General features: G+C 31.1%; 1 protein-coding gene and 1 non-coding gene across 5 annotated transcripts; one reads left to right on the forward strand and one right to left on the reverse strand.

Moving 5' to 3' along the window:
- Positions 1–1188: 1188 nt before the first annotated feature.
- LOC107943806 (TLC domain-containing protein 4) lies at positions 1189–7910 on the forward strand. Of its 4 annotated transcripts, none has more exons than XR_001696064.2 (11): positions 1189–1397; positions 2351–2393; positions 2618–2831; positions 3108–3196; positions 3281–3419; positions 5461–5535; positions 5652–5773; positions 5855–5930; positions 6083–6142; positions 6224–6436; positions 7537–7910. XR_001696064.2 is itself a non-coding variant. In XM_016877625.2 (10 exons), exons 3-10 carry the CDS (start codon positions 2691–2693, stop codon positions 6350–6352), a joined length of 831 nt encoding a protein of 276 aa, XP_016733114.1. In that variant the 5' UTR covers positions 1191–1397; positions 2351–2393; positions 2618–2690; the 3' UTR covers positions 6353–6617. The 4 variants fall into 4 exon arrangements, 1 of the variants encoding a protein (XP_016733114.1); XR_001696066.2 differs by having other exon boundaries at positions 1191–1397; positions 7540–7910; XR_001696065.2 differs by lacking the exon at positions 2351–2393 and having other exon boundaries at positions 1191–1397.
- An 11888-nt stretch (positions 7911–19798) lies between these two features.
- LOC121206911 (small nucleolar RNA R71) lies at positions 19799–19905 on the reverse strand. The gene has a single exon (XR_005902083.1). It is a non-coding gene; the product is annotated as a small nucleolar RNA R71 (small nucleolar RNA).
- Between the last annotated feature and the right edge of the window lie 511 nt (positions 19906–20416).

Below are 20416 nucleotides of genomic sequence, written 5' to 3' on the forward strand. Positions count from 1 at the left end.
AACCAACCAAAGTATCATGTATCAAACACGTTATAATGCTCATGCTACTCATTATAAAACAACTATCAATAAGTTCAACTAACACATTCCAAACACATCATTCCAACTTAATATGACACTTACCATCTTGACTTCCTACTCAAGTTTACTTAAGGTTAATAATCATATCACAAAGACTACCATTCATTCATCAAGTACAAAACATCACACATAGCCATAAATTATAGCATAATAACCATTTGTCCTACTAAATGCCATATAAGCCAAATGTTTACAAAATCTACCAAAAGAGTCTTTGGGATAGTGTGATTCTATGGTTTGATCCGATCTCCTGACCACAAAATGTAATCTACAAAATAAGGACAAAGCACGAGTAAGCTTACTTGAAGCTTAGTAAGTTCGTTAAATCAAATGATAAATCTTACCAAATGTAACATAACAAATCAAATTATAAAATTAAATAATAAAGTTCCTGTCAATAACAGCTCACAGCAGGTGAGTATTGTACAGTACATTAATTCAAATCATATTTCAAAGTTATTGTTTAGTAAGATCTCATTTAAGGCAATTTTAGGGTATCACTAATTCGAGTTAACTTCAGAACTTTGACCAGCTCACGATGTTGCTCACACAAGTTGTAGAGAATCCGCAACACACATAGGATCTTAAGCCATCGCTACGGTCTATATCACCGATACATATTACCTACTAAATAATCACCGGCTCAAGGCCTGATAAACAGCACCGGATCAAGGCCTGATAGATAACACCGGCACAAAGCCTACTAGGCACAAAGCTCAATAAATACACCGGCACAAAGCTTAATAGATAACACTGGCTCGAGGCCTGCTATTTGAAAACATCACGTGTTCACCATATGCATTTATTATTTATTCTCAAATCATTCAATAGTTAAGTTTAACATTGGATCTAATTATAATAAACATGTAATATATATGGAATCATTGTAACATAAAAGAAATATTTTCAACTTACCTGACTAAACTGCAGCAATATAAGGTACAAGGACTATTCCGTAACTTCTTTATGCCTCGATTTTCAACCATACTTGATCTAGAATAATAATTTCATTCGACCCACTTTTCGAGCGTTGACCCGAGTGACCCACCAAAAACTTTGCAACAAAAAACAGTTTATTATTTCCTTATTAAAATATTCCTTTCTGAGTTTTGGTTCCTTGTTATCTCGCTCCTCACGAAACTTAAAAAAAAAAAAATAGTTAATTGTAAATATTAGAATGCGATCTCCTTTTTAAATGTGAAAAGAGGAAAAATAAAACAAAAATGAAGCAGGAATCCAGCAGCTTCTATTTGCCCAAAACGAAATCCCTGATTTCTTCCACATTTTCTTCCTATAATTTATTTTCTCCTATTCCGGTAACCCCTTCCATTTCCATTTTTCCATTTTTGATAATTTTTATACTGTTTTTGTTTTATCGTCTAATCATTTTGGGATTGTTAGTTATAATATTGATTTTCTTTTTTCTCTCCATATTGTCTTTAGTGGTTAATTTGATGTGGTATTTTGTTGTTGATTTTTTTGAATTGATGTTTCTATTGACTACATTTTCTTTTCTTTTTGCAAATAAAATCAGTGGGTATTTTTATTTTTAATTTCATTGTTTCTTTTAATAACTTAACAAGATGTATTAGGTTAAGGAGAATAAATTAAAAAGGGTGATTAGTTTAAAAGTGCCTAGTGGAGTAATTAACATTTTCTTGGTCATCGGCATCGAATGATTATTGTTCATGTTCTTGTTGCTGTTGTTGTTGTTGTTGTTAACATTTTTCCCAGAAACATGATAAAATGGGTGGGTTTTATTTATTTATTCTTAACAAAGGGGAAAGAAATCCTGAATTTTTATGTTGTCTTGTATATTACTAGACTTTTTTGCCTTAAGTATGCTGTTTATTGGCGATTCATTTATCAGGTTAATATCAAACCAAACTATCTTTGATGTGGATTAACCATTCTCTATTGAAATCAATTAATTGAATGGTGTTATTTGAATTTGATGTGTTGGCAACTTGGCAGTTTTTTGGGGTACAAAGGAAATGGCAACCTAGGTATAAGGAAAGAAATTGCAGAGCTAGGTTTTGACCCCCAAATATGTTGGATACCACGTCTTTTGCGTATCTTTATGAACCAACTGAGCTAATATTCCCTTAATTTTGAAGGACTTAATTGTTGCTAAGTTTGCTGCATGAGTTCATGATTGAAATGCATTACTGCCATGCAACCCTAAAGTTACATGCTAATTTGATTTTCAGAATATAAGTTTGTGGATATGCTAAACTAATTCTTGTTTAAATACATTTTCGTGACACAGCAATTGTACACTCGCCCCTATCTTTCTTCCTTTTAGATGACTGGTACGAAAAAGAAGCCTTAGTAATATCATTTTCTTATTGTTTCTCGTGTTTAATGAACAAAGTAATTCATACTCTTTTCCTTGCTTATACGAGAATCCAAAGTGATGCATTATATTTCAAAATTGTAGCTACAATAATCAGAGCATAGAATTTTTCGTTTTTTAATTCTTTTTCTCATGTTAGTTCTTTCCTTAAAATTGTTTTGCATCTTATTCATCATGAAGAACGAGAAGAATACAAAATAGAAGAGGCAATGGAAAATTCATCTTTTTAGGTTGATTGGTTGAACAATGTGTTATGATACTGCTTTCTAAAGAAACAACTATGGAGATACAATCTTACCAGAATCAGGCAGAGCTGTTGTTAAAGGAATATTTATTGGCAGATTCCTCCATCCCATACACATCAGTTATTTGTGGCATTTTTTCTTGCAAGATGGTATATTTCTTGCTCAATTTTATGATTTATTATTCAGTTAAAACAAGTCAATTAATCTAGAATGACAATTTGCAGCTACATGAAGATAATGTTTTGTTTTGTCTTTTTCTTAGTGATCATGCTTTTACATTGATATTTTGTTTCTTTTCAGTTTTCACTATTATTTCTCTCTCTGTTCAAGCCTTTTTTTATTATTTTTTAGTATCTCTTCTACTATCTTTCCCTTCTTTTCTTCTTTTTTCCTCGCAATTTTTTACAATTACTACTCTTTTCCAGGTCTATGATCTTACACAGTTGTTTAGCAGTGTTTACTTTAAGAGCTATCTCATCCTATCAAAAGTCCAACGGAATGAGTGGAACAACCGGTGACTGATATTTCTTCTTAGCTTGAATATGTTTTTTTATTTTTTTTTATCAATACAAATTTAATGTCTGGATGGTTTATGCAGATCCATATCAACCGTACATGCCATTTTCATAACAGTCATGTCCTTATACTTCGTGTTTTGGTCAAATCTCTATTCTGATAACCGATATGCTGGCATGATTATGTTTCGTAGTTCTGCTTTGTCTACATTCACATTGGGGGTGAGGGTACCATTTTCTTGTATCGTCAATGAAAACTTTTAGGAATTGAGATATTTAATAATTGATATCTAGTATTTTATGCTCAATATAAAATATTGGGTGTTACTAAGAAGCTAATCTGCCTTGCTGTTTGTAACAACTTCGAGCTAATTTTTTCAATCATGCACTTTGGTACATAAATACCTTCAGAAAGGTTTATTTTCTACTTGTGAAAAGTGCATCATTTAGAAGGACCATTTATGCGCCAGGTTTTCTTCATAGAATAAAATACTTTTAATATAATTTTATTTCATAAATACAAATAATTTGGGTGGCACTGCCATTGATAGGACACTTAATTGTTAATTATTGTTGAATTCTTCTGGTGAAATAGGCCTCCCATTTACCTGGGACAATGATGAAAGGCTTATATGTTCATATATTTAATATGTCATTCTTGATTGTGTGCATAAGTACAATTTTTTTGTTTTAACGTGGTTAAGGGCTCTTAACCATTTGGTTTCCTAGCTCCCACATAATATAAAAGATCTCCTTTGCCCAAAATTCTTGTTTATGTGAAATAAGTAGCATAATCATGGTGCAAAAATATGCATTAATGTTAATGCCATTTAGCAAAAATTTTAACAAAATTGACATTAAATTGATACGTGCTTCTCAATATCAAGGTCAAACTTTGGCCTCGAAATTTTATATAATTTGAAGAGATCTATTCAATGGTGCTAATAAATGAGAATAAGTTTGTAGAAATCTACATCCCTTATCGGTTTCAATTATTAGTAATGGAAGATACTTTTCACCAAGTTTATCCTGACTTTGAGTTGAGGGCAAGCTCTTTCTCTGGGGGAGTAATTTTAGAGGCCAACATCTATGCTAGGAATGGCCTTTAATATGGGTTCTTCAATTTTGTCTTAGATTATGCATTTATTTCTTTCCCTAGATTTATTAATTATGTTTTTATTTCAGTTGATTTTTTTTTTTAAGAATAGGTTTTTTTTTTTATTGATTATGTTTCCTCTTTTATGTAATAAGATTGATCTTCATTTAAAGGGACATGTGAAATAATAAAATCCAAAGCAGAATTTTATCAAGAAAACCCTAAAGAGAACTGTCTCTCTCTAATAAATCCTAAGGTTTCAATTTCCTTTTGAGGAGCTGTTTGAATTTCCTTTCAACAAGCTGAACTATCAATCCGAAACATGGTCATCACAGTTTATTTCACTATCAGTTAAATTTGCAACTCGAAACTCCTCCCCAATTTTAGCATGTTTCTGTCTCTTATCTGTCATGGTCATGAGGCATGATCTGCTCACTGAATAAGTAAATCACATTGTTGTAACACTATTTCCATTACTTCATCAACAATGGGCATCTGGTACTGGGATATGTCAGTGCGGACCTTTCACTTGAAGCTGATCAGTCTGATGTTTCTTGAACCTCCCCTTGCAATTACTGTTAAGGAGCAAGGTAGTCCAAGTCATTCTGCTTGGAACAGCCAGAACTAGGGAGCATATCAACCACATTAAGCCTCTTGGCCTAGTATCTTGATTCTCTTGACTATACTAACTTCTAGTTAACTTAGCTATAGCTCTTAGTCTATTGACAAATTCTAGGTAGTGCCGTCCATTTTTCTTTAATGGGATGCAGTATTTAATGAGTTTGTTTTAGGATTTGGTTGGAGTAAGCAATAAAATACTGAATTAGCTCATGTACTTTCTAAAATAAGCCGTTACTGGGTATTGTATTCAACTGAGCCCTTATATGAGAAATTGATATTAGGATAGGGGCTTACATTGCAATATGTCATGAAAGTATTCCTACCACATATGAATGTATGCAATTTGTCCATCAAGACAGATTTTAAAACAGATGGAAACTAATTCTAGAACTGTTATATGTACAAAAGGGAGTAGTCTTGCAGTAATTAATTCATCTTGCTGAAACTTTTCAATTTGTGTTGACATTTGTTTAGGTTTAGATTTAATGTTTCATCAGCTGTAGCTGGCTTCTAACTACTTTAATCTTAGATACCACCTTTTAACAGGTATCTGTTGGTTACTTTCTTGCTGACATTGGGATGATCATTTGGTTTTACCCTTCTCTAGGTGGAATAGAGTATGTAAGTATTTAATTTTTTTAATTTATTATAATCTTTCCCCATGTTTTCTTCCTTCCTAGATGATTACAAGTGGTGTTGTATCTGATATGAATCAACCTAATATATTGTTATTTCAGGTCATTCATCATTTTCTCTCCTTAACTGCTGTAGCATATTCTATGATGACTGGGGAAGGTCAGCTATACACCTTCATGGTACTCATCTCTGAGACTACCACGCCTGGGATCAATTTGAGATGGTAATATAAGTATCTTATCTGTTGGTTGTAAAATGCATATAACTTTTGCTCTACATTAAGTATACTTCCTGGCTAATATAGGTATTTTGATACGGCTGGAATGAAGAGATCAAGAGCTTACTTAATTAATGGAGTTGTAATATTTGTAACATGGCTGGTAAGTGAAATCAATTTATTGCTTCTAGACTTATTCCCATACTGTTAATGTTTGCATGAATGTAATAATCATTTTTAGAAAGCTTTTTACATTTTCTTAGTCAATAGAAAGTTTTTTACATTTAATGCACTACCTTTTGCTGTTTTTGGCAGGTTGCTAGAATACTCCTGTTTATGTACCTATTTTATCACGTTTACTTGCACTTTGATCAGGTAAAAGTGTTCCTGGATTGTCATTTAAATGTCAATTTATTATCCTACAATTGTTTCATCGTTACTTTCTCCACAAAACAGGTTAAGCTGGTGCACAGCTATGGGCTACTGTTAATATTTGTCGTGCCTTTTATCCTATCAGTTATGAACTTAATGTGGTTTGGAAAGATTATCAAGGGATTAAGGAAAACATTAGCAAAGAGGCAATGAATGAAACTTCAGGGTGACTGACACATGAAGTTACATTGACAAACAAAAACACTCCTTGCCATTAAGCTCAATGCCCGGTGCTAGGTATTCTCTTTCACCTTCTTTGTTCCTCTGTAAATGGTAGTAAAGGGTATAGGACTGTAGAGCTGTCATGGTTTCTGATTCAATGTGAGAAATCACCTTGTAACGCTGAAGCATGGTTGACTTAATGATTGGATTAGAAATCTGGATAGAAATGGTGAAAATGCCAATGGCTGTTTTTTTATCAGTTGTCAAGTCGTTAAATCTTGGTACTGTGTTTTTAGAGAATGATTCATTTCGTTTGGTATTAAAGAAAGATGAAAGGTGCCAATTTTAAAGACAAACATCTTACCGAAGTCCTTAAGAGTGTTTGGTGTTAGTCTAGTATCATGAGTTCAGTTAGATCCGGCGACTTGTGAATGCGTAGATAAAAGTGTCATAGAGGCTCCTGTACTAGGTGCGGAATTATATTTTGTCCTTTCTATTTAAAAAATGGACAAATTTGTCTTTGTACATTAGATTAAAGAGCAAACTTATTTTTTTGTTAAAAATTCCATCCATTTTTACTATTTAAACTCAATATGGTTGACAGAATAAGTAAACAGAGACACGTGGCATGCTACAGTATCTCATCCTGACCTGTAGGGACTAATTTTTAACAATAGAAATAGATGAAATTTTTAATAGAATGATTAGTTTACTATCTGACCAGGGACTAATTTGCCCATTTGAGTAGAGGCAAATTGCAATCTTATCCCTAATACAAGGTCCTCCGTGGTATTTTTACCGTATGTGAATTGGTATTTTTTTGGTAGTTTGATATAAACGCAATGTACACCATTTAAGGTCAAAAGGCACTTATCACCGCAACCTCATCGCTAATTGGGTGGGAAAAAAACCCTGAACTTTTGTGGTTTAAAATTGTTATTTTGTAAAATGACACTATAACATTCATCTCTAGATTTGTCGTAGGCTAACCTTGATGCCGATTGTGTTGATAATTGGGCTATAATTTCGTTTCTAATTTGTAGATCTAATGTAACACAAATGGGTGCCTTTGCTTGATATGAAAAAATTTAATCAAATGATTAAAATTCATGTTACTTTATAGCTTATTCATTTGATTAAGAAAATTTTCATTGTCACTCATTTTCGTGCTTCAGAAGAGATGGGAGTTGTTGGCATCACTAGTAATTATCTCAAAAATCATGCTCTTCTCAATAAATGGATTCGGAGGTTTGGAGATGAGAGACTTTGTTTTTGGAGAGAGACATTATCGCCACAAAATACGGCCATGGGTTGATGAATTTGCATCCACAACCTAATTGTCCTATTGGAGTGTCCTTTGTGTGGAAAGATATCACTAGAGGGATCATATCATGATATTCTTAAAAATGAGTTTATGCTTGTGGTATAGGAAAGGTAATTGTATTGATTTTGTTAGAAATTTTATTATGGATAGCGGAAGTTTAAAAATTTTCATAAAATCAAACCTCTGTTGTATTATTTATGGTTATAAAATTTACCAAATTTAGTACATCAATTAATTCAATTAAATTATTTTTTCAACTAAATTTTAATTTCGTTAAAGTCATGATATTGGAATATATGATTAAATAAATTTAATTGTGATTTTTAATCATAAAGTTTTGGTTGAAAACCAACTTTGTGAGAACTTCAAATTTAGACTTGGCAAGCATATGCGAAGTGGCATAAGGATGGGATACCCATTGAAGATATCTCTTAATTTATGAACACTTTTGTGTTGTCGTGCATCAAGAGTGCATGTAAGGATGTTGGAAAGTGGGTTGTGCCCCTAGTACCTTAATGTAGATGGCTCCGCTATAAGTTAGCCAAGACCTACAGGAGTCGGAGGTATTTTGCGTGATGAGACTAGTAAGGCAATGTCAACTTTTCTGAGCCCCATAGGATTTACTTGCGCAAGTTGTTGTTATACGTGAAGCCCTACGCTTGTGTGTGACTTCAAATTGGAAAAGTTGATACAAGCTTAAAGATGTGATTGGAAAGATTCATTTACTAGCCTGAGTCCTCATCTTACAAAATTAGGAGTGCCTGAACCTGATAACTTAGTCCTAATTCACTCGTAAGACTGACTTAGTAAGCTAGTCGTTGTAAGGCTTAGTAAGAATAACTTAGTAAATATAAATATAATAATTTTAAAGAATAGAGTCTCCTTTGAGTACATTAACAAGTTAGCAAGAGGGGATCAATGATAAGGGAGTCGATAGGGCTATGAAGAAGGTGAGATGACGGGAAGGTGATCCTACAGATGTCTGAGATATGGTTGTTAACGGATTAATGGAGGAGCATATATCTTTAAAGGATAAACTCCTTAGTTGGATATCAAATGAGAGGGAAAAGGAAGAGTGTGATGGTGATGACGACGACGAGGAGGAGGAGAATGACAACGATTTTGAGGTACTAGATAGAGATGTTATCATTAGGGTAGTTGATGGAATACTAGGCATAAGATTTTCTAAAAAGATTCATGCTATGATTTATTAGAGTATGTCGAAAGCGATTATTATTAGGTTTCTTATCCGTAAGATTGGTTTTAGTGCGTTGTGCAGTAAACTTTATGATATATGGAAACAGGTTCAAGGACTCGGAGAATGATTATTATTTGGTCAAGTTCAAGTGCCAGGCTATTAGAGGGACCTCGATATCTATGGTCAATACTTAATAGTTTAAACTTGGTCACCTTTTCAACTTCACAAGATTAACCGTATAAAGTGGTTGTATGGATACGTCTTCTGGGCTTTTTCGGGGGTGATGCATGAAAAGAGTTTGCTACTTCAGTGAGTGGTATCATTGGTTAGGTTATCATAGTAGATGATAACACAAAGGATGGGTCTAGGGGTCGATAATTAGTATCGATTTTGGAGGCCCTCAAATTTCTAAAATTTAAAGAATTAAGTATGAGGGTTTGCCAAATGTTTTCTCTGAGTGTAGATTATATGGTCATATGAAAAAAGTTTGCCTCAAAACTTAGGGGAGTTAATGACAACAATGTGGAGGAAGAGTGAAAAAAAACCAGCTGCAGTGGAGCTTGATAGATGGGAGGAGGCAAAAGCATTTAGATCCTGAATGGTGGTTGTCTGTAATCCCAGGAGATAGTCAAGACCGAACACACGGTCGGGATGTTTACTAATTCCAAAATTTAGGATTCAAGATTTAACATTATCGTTCATTTAAATGAAAAGGGTATACTACAAAATGTTTAATTTTAGGCACCAAAAATTAAAAAAATATATATTCAAATTAGGCATCGTCATTAACAATCGTTTTTATTTTAGTCACTCAACTTAAATAGGTTTTTACTTTAGTGTCACTTTTCGTTAATTCAAAGTTATTATATACTTATTTAGTCATCCAATTTTAGGGCTAGTTCTCCACTATTGTTGTAGTAGAAAAGTGCTTTGAAAAAAATGTGATTTGTTAATTTAAAGTGTTCCTCATTACTATCAAGAAGTGTTGTGGGAAGTTAAAATATCTATTTTAGACATGGTGCTGAGAAGTAAAAAAATAAGTTAAATGATATTTAAATAATTTAATATACTAATACATGAAATATAAAATTTAAATACTTTTTAAGCAATTAATATAAATTATTTGTAAAGTTTAATTTAAACATATAAACCATATTAGAGAAAATTAATATTTTCTTATTAATTTACATGCTTATTGCTAAATGTCAAGGTAAAACTTAAAAGAAGACGGTTGCTATGGATTGTAAAATAAATATTAGACAATCAATTAAACTTTAATTGGTTGGGAAGAAATAAATGAGGGTGTTTTGGCAATCTTATATCTAAAGGTCAAAAGCTAAAAGCTATTTTTTTTTCTTTAGTTTTTGAGGTTGGGTCTAAAAGCATTTTGAAAAGCACTTTTGGTTCATAGCGTAGAGGAATTGGGAGAAACATTAGCAAATGCAATATTGTGCAAGCTGAACTTTAGGCTATTTATGATAGAGTTCATTTGGTGTGGGATAATAGTTGGGTTAATATTATGGTTGAAATAGATAGTGCATAAGCTGTGGAAGTCATCTTAGACAGGTCTTGTGGGCAATTGTACATAGACATAATCTCGAAGATTCAAGAGTTTTGTAGAAAACAGTGGAGGGTGATCATTAAGAAGATTTCAAGAGAAGTCAATGCAACTGCACATTCGTTAGTTGGGAAGATGAAAGCGTTCCCTTATGCTCTAATAGTTTTTCAAGAACCTCCAGAAATGATTGTTGATCAGTTACGGCTTGATAGCAAGTTTATGCATTATGTTACTAAATTAATGTTATATATATATTTTTAAGATTTTATTCATCAAAAAAAGAGCACTTTTGATTTCAAACTCACCTAAATCTTCATTTCTTATGAAATCAAAAGTATTTTTGACTAATTTAAAATTCAATAAAAAAACAAGGCCTAAGGGTTATTTTGACATTACTGTTATGGTTTAAAAGTGCTTTAAAAAAGTTGTGGTTGAGAAAAATGCTTTTGAAAAGTGTTCAGTAAATGTGTTGTGAAAAAACATAATTTGTTAATTTCAAGTATTTGGCATTATTGTTAATAATTGCGATTGAAAATTAAATATTCATTATAATCATGATACTAGAAAGTAAAAAATCCATATAATAACAATAAATATTAATTCCATCCATGAATACAATTTAAAATGTTCACAACAATACAATTACTATTAAATTGGATAATTTAATTGATATTTAAGTAATTTTATTTAAGAATATAAATAATATATTAGTTATTAGCAATATAACAATTATTATTACTTCGATAATTACAAATTACTATTAAATCCATGCGTTTATTCAATTTAAATATTAACAAAATAATACATCATAATACATCTAAGTTAAAGTGGACTCATTAAATTACAATCATTGACTTCTCTTGTAGCTTCCATTTCACAACCATATGATTTGTTGAATTAACTGTCATTATCACTTTTTTCATCACCCATATCTTTTGGTTATGTAATATCCTCATATGCCCTCTCATTAGTTTCAAATTCCATAAAATCCACATCATGTAGATCTCTATTTTTCCGTATGAAATTGTGTACTATTATTATAGCAACAACAATCGACCTTTGATTTTCTAAACTATAAACTTTGACATATGCCTCCAAATGGTTCATTTTTTTAAGTACACCAAAGGTTCACTTAATCACACTACGTAATAATAAATGCGTATGATTGAATATTTCTTCTTTACCAAATATGGATTTACCTCTATGAAAATTAGGTAAATGATATTGTTCTCCTTTATATGGTCCGGTGAAACCTTTAAATTGGGAATATTCAAAATCAACAAAATAATATTTTCCTATGTCATAAGATAATAACCAATTAATTAAAGAACTTATATTTTATATTAATAAATATATGAAACAAATAAATAAATTACCATTCAATGAGTGTAGAAATTTTAGTCTTGAATCTTGAATTGCATCAAGGAACATTCTAGTGTCATACACTAATCCTTTCCATCCAGCCTCTACAAATGTGAAGCGCATATTGAAATCATATACAACCATAATATTTTGAGGTGGGACACCTTTTTTTTCTAGTGTAAGGAATTTGTTCATTTGGTGGAGGAATCGTTGCAATATGCTTACCATTAATTGCACCAATGCAATTCTAAATAAATAATAATATTTAGTAGAAATGCATATTTAATATAACAAGTATATTAAAATATCATACACCGAAAATGTTACCTTAAAATGTGGCATGTATCTAGAACCATTACGTATTTGTTCAGGTATTGAACTAAGAGTGCGATCATCTGGTGCAATTATATCCATAACCAACTTTGAAACTTTCTCAAGCACAATTGCAAAGTTTTGACTTATTGTCAATTCAGACCTTTGAAACTTCTCTCGATATTGAGAAACTTTTGCACCAACACCCAACATATGGAAAGAGATACCCAACATTTCATGAGAAGAAATATTTCTTGGACTTTGCAAATTGTATCGTGTTTCCAAAACTCTCAACAAGCCTCTAAATATGGTTGAAGACATCTTAAAATTAATCATGCAGTGAGACTCATAACCATTAAGAACCTCTTGAACCCATGCATCACTTGATTGTTTCGAATTCTTTCATGATTGTTTAAATAAATATTTCTCATGGTATGACTAAAAAGCAAACATTGCAACACTAAACAACCTATTAAAATTTTTCACACGTTGGACAATCTCGCTCCTTTTTCACCATCACTTCCATCACCATTGTAATTGCTGTCACTACTATTCATATTCATTCCCTATGAAAGTACATTCACCATTGTCACAACTTGTAGAAAAGAGATAATAAACATTCACCATTGTATGAACGAAAACAAAGTAAGCAAACATACATAAATTGTCAAACATCGTCAAACTTTGTGGCACTTAAAAGTGTTCAATGCAAACTAATATCCAAACATAACAATTAAAAATAAAAGAAACCTAGAGAAATTTGATAACGCATACCTTATGGCTTAAAAAGGTTAGCAAATTTAGAACTCTCCTCCTTATCACTCTTAAGCTACCAAACTCTAATCTTAGGAGATATGGATAAAAATACAATTTGCTTATTGACCATTAACTTTGCGAGAAAAAGTATAGTGAACTAGCTTCTGAAACTTCCTCTGACAAGCTATGAAGCACTTTGATAGCTTGGTATGCCATATGGATCATTAATAGGAGTCAGGTTAGATTTAGCTTGACTCATATTGTCAGTAGCATTGCATAGTTTATCAGTTTGGCTAGATAACTGTGCAACCCCTCCTACCTTCGAGGATTTTTTTTACTAGTTTTAACATGAGAATATCTTACCTCAATCGATTTTCTTTTTTGATGTTGACCTATAACATGTTGTTTAGGCTCAAGTGGCTTATCAAGAGTTTGGTTCTCTTTATCTATGTCAAATCCTACTTAAGTTGGCATGTGAACATCATCAATTGAATTTCCTTCTTCATTTTCTTCATCCTCAAATAAATCGCTTGGGAGTATACCTAAAAAATGTGTCCATGCTTTGTCACCAGTTGAAACTATCCCCATGAACATTTGGTCCAACTTTCCTTCTAATTCAAGATCAATGTTTGCAACTCTAAATCTATCAGCTTCGGGGACAACTTAAATATACAAAAATAGTTTATTACAAATTAAGGACCTTGTAATTAAGAGAAATAATATTTATACAAAAAAGTAACGTACCTTTAGCTTACTATCCAACTAGTCTTCTAAGGCATCAATCGTTCCATTTATAGGATTCCACCCTAAACCAGTACTTTTCCCTTTAAGCTTTTTCCATGCCTTCTACTCTTTTTTCAATAAAGTCCCACCTTTTTAAAATTGTTTTTGTGTATAGCCATGCTCGTTTCATTCTTAAATTTGACAACAATTCTTAGCCATCTTTCTCTTTTGAAATGAGTACTAAGCCTATTGCCATTACTTATCTTCTTAATATAAAGATCACAAAAATATTATTGTCAACCTCTTATCCCATATTAGTACTTTTCATGTCCATTTTATGGTTTATAGCTGCCCCTCCTAACAATATCTATCTCATATTGCTTTTGTCTTTTCCCCGTTTGATATTTCACTTGCTTCAATAAGTATAACACTTTTCATTTATCTTTGATGAACGATCTATACAAAAGTAATGTTGTTTTTATGGAAAATTGTACATTATTCTATCTACTTTCTTTCATTTCATTTGGCTTCTAAGTTCAACTCATCTATTTTATTATTTGACAAAACATTAATACAAAAATATTAAAAATTCAAATTGATAAGAAACTTGAATAGGCAAAACCGTAGACCTGCAATTAAAGTGCACCTATTCGATACAAAATTAATAGACAAAACATGTGAAAACGGTTTATAGTTTCAATCAATCAATTTAAAGTAGTTTCAATCAACTCTCCAAAGTCAAAGTCAAAGCCAAAGCCAAAAGCAAAAGCTGTTCCTCCCTATCTTTTATGTTTGGTTGGATGAGCATTTCTTGAAAGTGCTTCTGTAGTGTACAAGTCTTTTTAGCACCCCAATGGAAATCTTAAACCAGTTTTTATTTTTTATTTTTAATTTTTTTCACTCACTTACATTTTAATTTTATTCTTTTCAAAAACCCAAGTTTTTTTTAATAATTTATTTATAAAAATTCAATCTTTTTCTGAAAAAACTAAAAAATAATTTTAGAAAAGAAAAAAAGTTAAGAAAACTAAGAATATAAAATGGAAAAACCCTAGTAATTCTTTTTTAAAACCCAAAGTTTTCTTTTTACTAGGAAAAATTTAAATTAATTCTAAAAACGAAAAAAAAATAAAAGTTATTAAAATGAAAAATTGATTTTTCAGATAAAAACCCATATAATTACTTGTAAAATCTCATAATTTTCTGTTTTACTGAAAAAAGTTAAAATTAATTCTTAAAAATAAAAAGATAAAAGAAATTAAAAGGATAAAATTAAGTTTTTTTATAAAAACCCAAGTTTCTTCCGATAAAAACCTAAGTTATTTCCTACAAAACCTCAAGATTTTCTGAAAAAAATAAAATAAAATCAATTCTAATAAAAAAGGAAAAGAAAAATTAATTTATAAAAATATAAAATAAGTGACCATAATATAAAGTTATTAAAGCTGGGTATCTAAAATTAAAATGGTTGTTAATGATAGTGTCTGATTTACAATTTTTTAAATTTCAGTACTTAAAATGAAAACTTATGATAAACCTATAGTAGTTGGAAGTAGCGGTGAGGTTTTCGATCGAATTGAATGAAAAAATTTTGTGTTAATCGAGTTGACGAATCCTATTTTATCATCCAAACTCGATTTGAATTTTTTTCGAATTGAGTTGAGTGAAATGAAATTCAAGTCGCTCCGAATCGGGTGAAATTATTCGAGTTAAATTAAAAAAAATAAACATATCAAATTAAAATATTGTTATCATATGTATAACTAACTCCATTTTAGAGCATATAAATTTAAAATCATATATATTTAAAAAAATTTTAAATAATAATAATACTTTAATATGATAAACTTAAATCATTAATTTATTTATTTAGTTTCCCAAAATTATTATTTTAGAACAATTTAAAAATTTTAACTTTCTTAATATAGTTTTAAATTTTTTTGAAAAAATAAATTTTTGAATTTTTATAAATATTTTAAATTTTAAAAATTATTTTGAATTCTTGAAAATCATTTATTTATTTTTTTTGTAACTTTTGTTGAGAGAGACTAATTTGCTTGTTTTCAAAATTGACATGAATCAAAGGGTATTTGCACAAATACATTATTTGAATTATTCAAATTCTAAAATTCAACTCAAATTTAAAATTTAAATTAATTATTCGAGTTGACTCAAATAACTCGAAATTTAAATTTTATTTCTATTTTTTCGAAATTTGAGTGAGGATTTAAATGTGCTAGTGGGTTAAAGTTGAGCCAGTCTTACAACAACTCTAGTGGGTCTATAATAAATGGGGTGAAAATGAAGGGTAAGTATTGTGAGTGGTGGGCTTAAAAAAATTTGGAAAGGAATAGTCCGGTTTGTAGTGGGGCAGGCTCAAAAGGATGTTGGGTAGTTACAGCTTCAATCGGGTACGAAGGCTAAGACATCACTAGAACCAAACCATTGATGAAAACTACAATCCTAATCACTGATGTGGCCATTGATGAAAATGAAGCTCAAAAGGATAACATGCAAGCTCTTTTTTCAGCTGACTGTAAGTGTTGATTAGATGAATCCCATAATCTACAAAGAGTTTGGTATTGATATTTTTGCGTTTTTGGAGACACGTATCAGTCCTACAATAATTGATTCGGTCATGTCTCAAATAGAGTGGAAGTGAAAAGATTTGCAGGTGGCATTTGGGTTTTTTGAAAACTTTCGCTTTGTCCATATGGGAGTGAAGGTCACTAACACTGGAAATTTTTCCAAAAAATGGTTTATGAAAAGTGTTTTGTTGCATTGTAAAAATTAAATTTTTTTTTTAAATTCAAAATTTTGTTTTATTAATTATGGTAATAAATTTTATCAAATTTAGCATTTGTATTTTCGAGCTAGGAAGTTTTGACGAATCCTAACTTTCAGTGAATGATCTTCACTGCTATTTGCAAACCATCAATTTCTAAGAAAGTATGCTATTATCTAAAACTGAACATAGAATGAAAACCAAAACTTTCCAATAAGGAAAGTTCACTTTTTCTATAAGAAACCAAAATTGAAATTTAAATCACATGTAATCCCAAAAAATATAATTTATTCTAGACTAAATAATTTTTTTTTTAAATTTCGGCAAAGTATCCACGTATGAACGGTGTGTATTTTTGGCTATCCCATTGTAGGAAGTATCATAATAGTTCTACTAAAACAGAAGAAAAGAAAAAAGAAGAAAAAGAAGAAGAAGATATTTTAGTAGAAAACCCAGAGTCTCCTTAGAACTCTATGTTGTGGGTGGCAAACATTGTGTTCCCACACCTAGTGTGCCATCCAACCAATATTGTATAAGACCTAATGGGTCTTTTATGTATTGGGTATAATTATATATTTAGTTCAATTTTATTTAAATTAAAACAAACTCATATAATTATCCAATCTAATAAACATTTTTTATTCTCAAAATATTATTAATCAAAATTAATTCAATTAATTCATTTTTTCAGCTCAATTTCAATTCCATCAAAGTCATGATGACTTTATCCTACTACAAACAATGAGTAAATAATTTAGTTTTCATGTTTAATAAAACGGCGATGACTAATTTAATTTTTCATATTGAACCCAATTATTTAATTACAATAAAATTAAATGAAAATATAAAGAAATTAAATTCATTTATAAGTTATCTTTTATTTCCTACAAGAAAATTCATTAACTGTGGATAGTAATTCATGAAATTTATTTCTCTTTCGTTGTTTTCATACATTTATCACATTGATTCTAATAAGCAATCCAAACAAATTTGTGTTGAGTTAGTGGAAGAACCGATTGAACATATATAACTAAGTTACAACCCTTCGTCTATTAATTAAGAATTATTTTAGTTATGAAGTTGATTTGCCATAACTTAATATCGTAAATTAGGTTCTTTTTATACTTAAGGAGCTTGTAATTGAGCATTTTTATGCTATTTTCATAGTTTCTAAATTTTATGTTATACTTAATTGAATAAAACAAGCCTTTTTATGATGCTTATCTACCAATTAGGCCAACTCGAGCCTACTGAAGTTCTAACAAGTTGATATAGTGGTGCAAGACACAATTTGAACCAATTAGCAAAGGAGTTATGGGATGCCTAGAATGTTGCAACATTGAAGTTGCACACACACTTAGAAGAATTTTCGAGCAACATCAATAATGCCAGTAGACTGTGGCTAAGGTCGCAACATTCGATAGATGAAGTCGCGACATCCACGACAATAGCCAAAGATGGAAGTCAATCACAAGGTTGCAACAAAGTCGCGACATTTAGAAGAAAAGTAGCAACAACCAAGACCCTCTTCAAATACTCGAGCAAACTGCTTGGAATGTCATGACATTGGACCTGTGATGTCACAAAATTGAGGCTCGACTGATTTAAAATCTGCAAGGGTGTTTCTATCCGCATAATCAACTTTATACTCATAATTTAGGGCAGAGTCATCCCAATTAGGTCAAAGATCATTAGTTCTATAAATGGGAACTAAAAAACACAATTAAGGGAGGGTTTTTTACGATTCATATTAGCTTAGTAGATAGTTTGTAGGATTTACTTTAAAACTTTGTTATTTCAATTTTCGTTCTCTGGTAAATTAAGTTTTTATAATTTTGTTCTTTATTTTTTTCATATTTACTTTTCATACTTCGTTTGTTGCGGATTCATAAATCGTAAGAGTGATTGAACATTTCTGTTGAAAGAATTTTGGTTGCTGTTCAACACGATCTCCATAATTAGAAGTCTTTGGATTACTAAGCATATTTAAACCATGTTCTTTCTTATCATTAACTTCATTAATGCTTTAAAAAATAAATGGGTTTGGGATAATTAGAATGGGTTGTAACTAAAACCTTAGGGAAGTTGGTTAATTGATGTGGGAATAGTTAATCTAACTTAGGGTTTATACAGATTCATTGGATTAAATTGGATCAACTTAAAAAACTAGAATTGATGACTCTAGGTAGAAATTTAGGGAAATGAGACCGAAAAGAGATTTTACTCGAAACCAATTCAATTGTCCCTTTTCGATCCATTAGGTCGAAATATAAGTAGACTAAATTGCAAGATTGGTAAGATTATAGGCTGAAAGGTATTAATTGAACTAATTAAGAAATAATCAATAAAAATCACTAAGTCTAGATTAATTACAAACATTGAATTTGTCAACTCCTGTTTGTCATTCTTAATAAATTTTTTTTTCCATTTTTACTATTTTTTCAATTAGATCCATTCAAGTAGTAGTTAGTTTTACACTCTCAATTTATGTTTAGTCATACTATAATAATTAGGGAAGTAGCTAGTTAGACTTAACTTTGCATGTTCGTTGTTACTGTTTAATTCAAATTTATTCATACCTCCTTTCAGTACGATCCTCGGAATACTTTCGTATTTTGCTGTAAATCTAAAACTATATTACAATTTGACCTATATACTTGTAGTAAAATGCAATTCCATATATGTTATTTGAATTATTTACATAGCTTCGGTGCATACGCATCAGCGTGGTCAAGTTATCAACGTCGTTGTCAATGAGGTTTTGGTGCTTAAAATTGATTTAGTAGTAGTCAGTGCATGCTTAGTCAGTGCATGCTTAGTAAGATAAGTAGGTCTTGGTTGTGCATTGTATGACTCAAAGTAGGAACGAGATGATTCTGCCCGATCTTGAACCTGAAAGAACACCACACAACACTAGAAAGAGAATAATTCCGAGGGAAGAGCCACTACACATTGATCCACTACAGGAAAATCCACTGTTTGGGAGCAACAAAATCATATTCCACTACTAGAAGAGCAAATTCCGCAATTAGAAGGCAGATGGAAGAACGCAACCATACATTATAGGACTATGTTATGCCCAACTTGGATGTTGTGCAAGGTAGTATCAATAGGCTGACGATCAACGCTGATAATTTTGAGATTAAACCGACCATGATTCAGATGATCCAGACCAATTTACAATATCGAAGATCGATGAATGAATACCCAAACCAGCACTTTAAGTAATTTCTAACCCTTTGTGACACATTTAAATATAATAGGTACCCGATGATGTTATTTGTCTTTGGCTTTTCCCCTTTTCATTATGTGATGGAGCTTTTATATGGTTAGATTCATAGGTTGTAGAGTCAATATCAACTTGATAGGAACTTGTTAATTGATTTTTGGTGAAATATTTTCCACCAAGCCAGGTGATGAAGATGAGAATGGATATTACAAACTTTTAACAACTTGAAGAGGAAACACTATACGAGGCATGAGAACGTTTTAAGCTATTGTTGCATAAGTGCCTTTACCATGGTCTTCAAAATTGGCTACAATTGCAGACTTTCTATAATGGATTGGATGAAAATATGAGCTCGAGCTTAGACAGAGCATCTACAAGGGCATTCATGTCCAAAACTTATGCTGAGGGTTGCCAACTGATAGAGAATATGGTGATGAATCCATATATGTGGCCAGTGGACAGGTTCACATATAAACCTAGACCCCCTGATTATGAATGTAATCAACGGGAAAGATAAATACTAATAGATCCTCGAGAGGCTTAACCATTTAGAGAGTAATTCAAACAAACCTCTAAATTTTGATCAATACCAGTAGTTACATTAATGGTAGTAGTGAAAACATGACATGGGGTAGTCATTCAAGGAACCTGCAATGATCCAAAATTTAGTGGTGTTAGAAAATGTGGTTTCGGAACCCTATTTCTGTAAATAATGTTCGTAAATATATTTATTAAATATTTACGGAGTTACATTATTGGTGAATTGAATTTTAGATAGGTAATTTGGTTGAATCAGTGATTAATTAAT

This window comes from Gossypium hirsutum, chromosome A09, assembly GCF_007990345.1.
Source record: "Gossypium hirsutum isolate 1008001.06 chromosome A09, Gossypium_hirsutum_v2.1, whole genome shotgun sequence".
NCBI lineage: Eukaryota > Viridiplantae > Streptophyta > Magnoliopsida > Malvales > Malvaceae > Gossypium > Gossypium hirsutum.